The sequence below is a fragment of the Trichechus manatus genome, unplaced genomic scaffold (genome assembly GCF_000243295.1).
Source record: "Trichechus manatus latirostris isolate Lorelei unplaced genomic scaffold, TriManLat1.0 scaffold00141, whole genome shotgun sequence".
Taxonomy (NCBI): domain Eukaryota; kingdom Metazoa; phylum Chordata; class Mammalia; order Sirenia; family Trichechidae; genus Trichechus; species Trichechus manatus.
Genome location: NW_004444077.1, coordinates 4,004,931 through 4,006,833, shown reverse-complemented (window position 1 = coordinate 4,006,833; position 1,903 = coordinate 4,004,931). Strand labels below are relative to the sequence as shown.

General features: G+C 35.9%; 1 protein-coding gene across 1 annotated transcript in view; it reads left to right on the top strand.

Annotated features, from left to right (window-relative positions):
- The window catches only part of MED17 (mediator complex subunit 17), a 25,730-nt gene that overhangs the window by 11,210 nt on the left and 12,617 nt on the right, over window positions 1-1,903 (top strand). The window contains exons 6-7 of the mRNA XM_023739853.1: window positions 438-655; window positions 1,587-1,771. Of these exons, the coding sequence (XP_023595621.1) occupies window positions 438-655; window positions 1,587-1,771 (403 nt within the window). The remainder of the gene's footprint in view (window positions 1-437; window positions 656-1,586; window positions 1,772-1,903) is intronic.

Here is a 1,903-nt window from a genome sequence, read left to right as displayed (position 1 = left end):
ATGCCACCAGGGCTCCAAATTGGATTTTAGAGTATTATTACAAAGTAATTGGACTTACCTTGAAGATCAGTTTGTAGTTAACTTATGTTTTACATAAGTTTTGAGGACTGTCTTTTTAGGTCTTGTCAAAAGAATGGGTTCTAGACGTAAAAAATTCCATCCTGGTTCTCGTGGGAGCAGGGAAGAGTATCTGTCTTCTAGTCAGTAAGACCATATAGCAACTCTGTTTTAATTTTAAAGGCAGGAAGAAGCAAGTAAGTATGTAGCTTCTGTTCAGCTGTCTTGAGTCTTTACTCAAGGTCAACAGCCACATTGGAGGTCAACAGAATTTAAATTATTAAAATACTTGGTAGTTTATTATATTCATAAACAGTCATTTTGGTGTACAGATGTTGATCATGAGGCCTGATCTTCAGATTTAGAATGTGTCTTTTCATAATGGGCTATGATTATACTTTACGAAGATAAACAGTTTATTCCTTTTCATATTTTAGATTATTTTCATTTGTTCTTTTTTTTTTTAGGCTTGCAGTTATCTATTTCTTTGTGCCATTCCTCAAATGATAAGAAATCCCAAAAATCTGCTACTGAGAAGCAAAGTCCAGAGGACCATCTTTATGTTCTAGAACATAATTTACATCTACTTATTAGAGAGGTAATGAAATAAATGCTTTTCTTTGCATTGTGGTAAGCATATATAGGGCAGCGAGTGTGCACAAGCCTCCCTCCCTTCAGTTGAGTCTTGATTACTCAAAGCAGCAATAATCCCTAACCATCTGTGATGTGAAAGATCCTTGCTTTGTGCTGGGGCGATGCAGAGATCATCAGAATACAGTCCCTGTTCCTAGTGGTAGAAATATGCAACAAGTTTTATAGTAGAGGTATAAGAAGTACATGTTATATGGTGCAGAAGAAGGGGTGGTTCTGATTGCCAGTGCCTGTAAACTGGACAGTTGAATTCAATTACTTCAGGACATATTCTACCTTTAGGTTATTAGAACTGTGTTTCCAGAGGGCTGATTCACAGTTTAGGCTAATTTCAAAAGAATTCCCTGAGAAACTTAATGTTGCTGTTGTTAGGTGTCGTTCGAATCGGTTCCAACTCACAGTGACCCTATTTACAACAGAACGAAACACTGCGCAGTCCAGAAACTTAATAGAAATACATTTTCCAGCTTTCCTCGCCTCACCCCAAATTCTGGTTCAGTTGACTGTGATGATGCCTAAAGTTCTGTATTTTGAGAAGCTTCTCAGTTGGTTCTGATAGGCAGAACAGTTAATCTAGGGTATTGTGGAATAACGGAATAACTCTTTACTGATGGCGTATGTTCTGTTGATCTGACTTATTAAAGTTTATTCAGTTTTGGATTTTAAAACTTTTAAAATAAAAGAACTTGAAGAGGGCACTTCTTTACAAACATTATGCATGGCCTGGTAGATTAGCATTCATCTGTATGCTGGGATTGCTTGTATGTAATTCAAACACATTGCTTTCATATTTCTAAAATGTGAGCTCTGCTTTGATTGAATATTGCATGTTTCCTATGGTGAGTATTGGTCATTAAAACTGGCTTTTTTTGTTACAGTTTCATAAACAGACCTTAAGTTCCATCATGATGCCTCATCCAGCAAGTGCACCTTTTGGCCACAAGAGAATGAGACTTTCCGGACCCCAAGCTTTTGATAAAAATGAAATTAATTCACTACAGTCCAGTGAAGGGCTTCTGGAAAAAATAATTAAACAAGCTAAACATATTTTTCTGAGGAGTAGGTATGGATGAACACAATTACTGTTTTTCTTTGGAATTGCTTTCTTTTTCTGTCTTTTTTTTTTTTTTTCCTATTATGATTTAGGTGAAAGTTTACAGAGCAAATTAGTTTCTCATTCACAAGTTTATACACA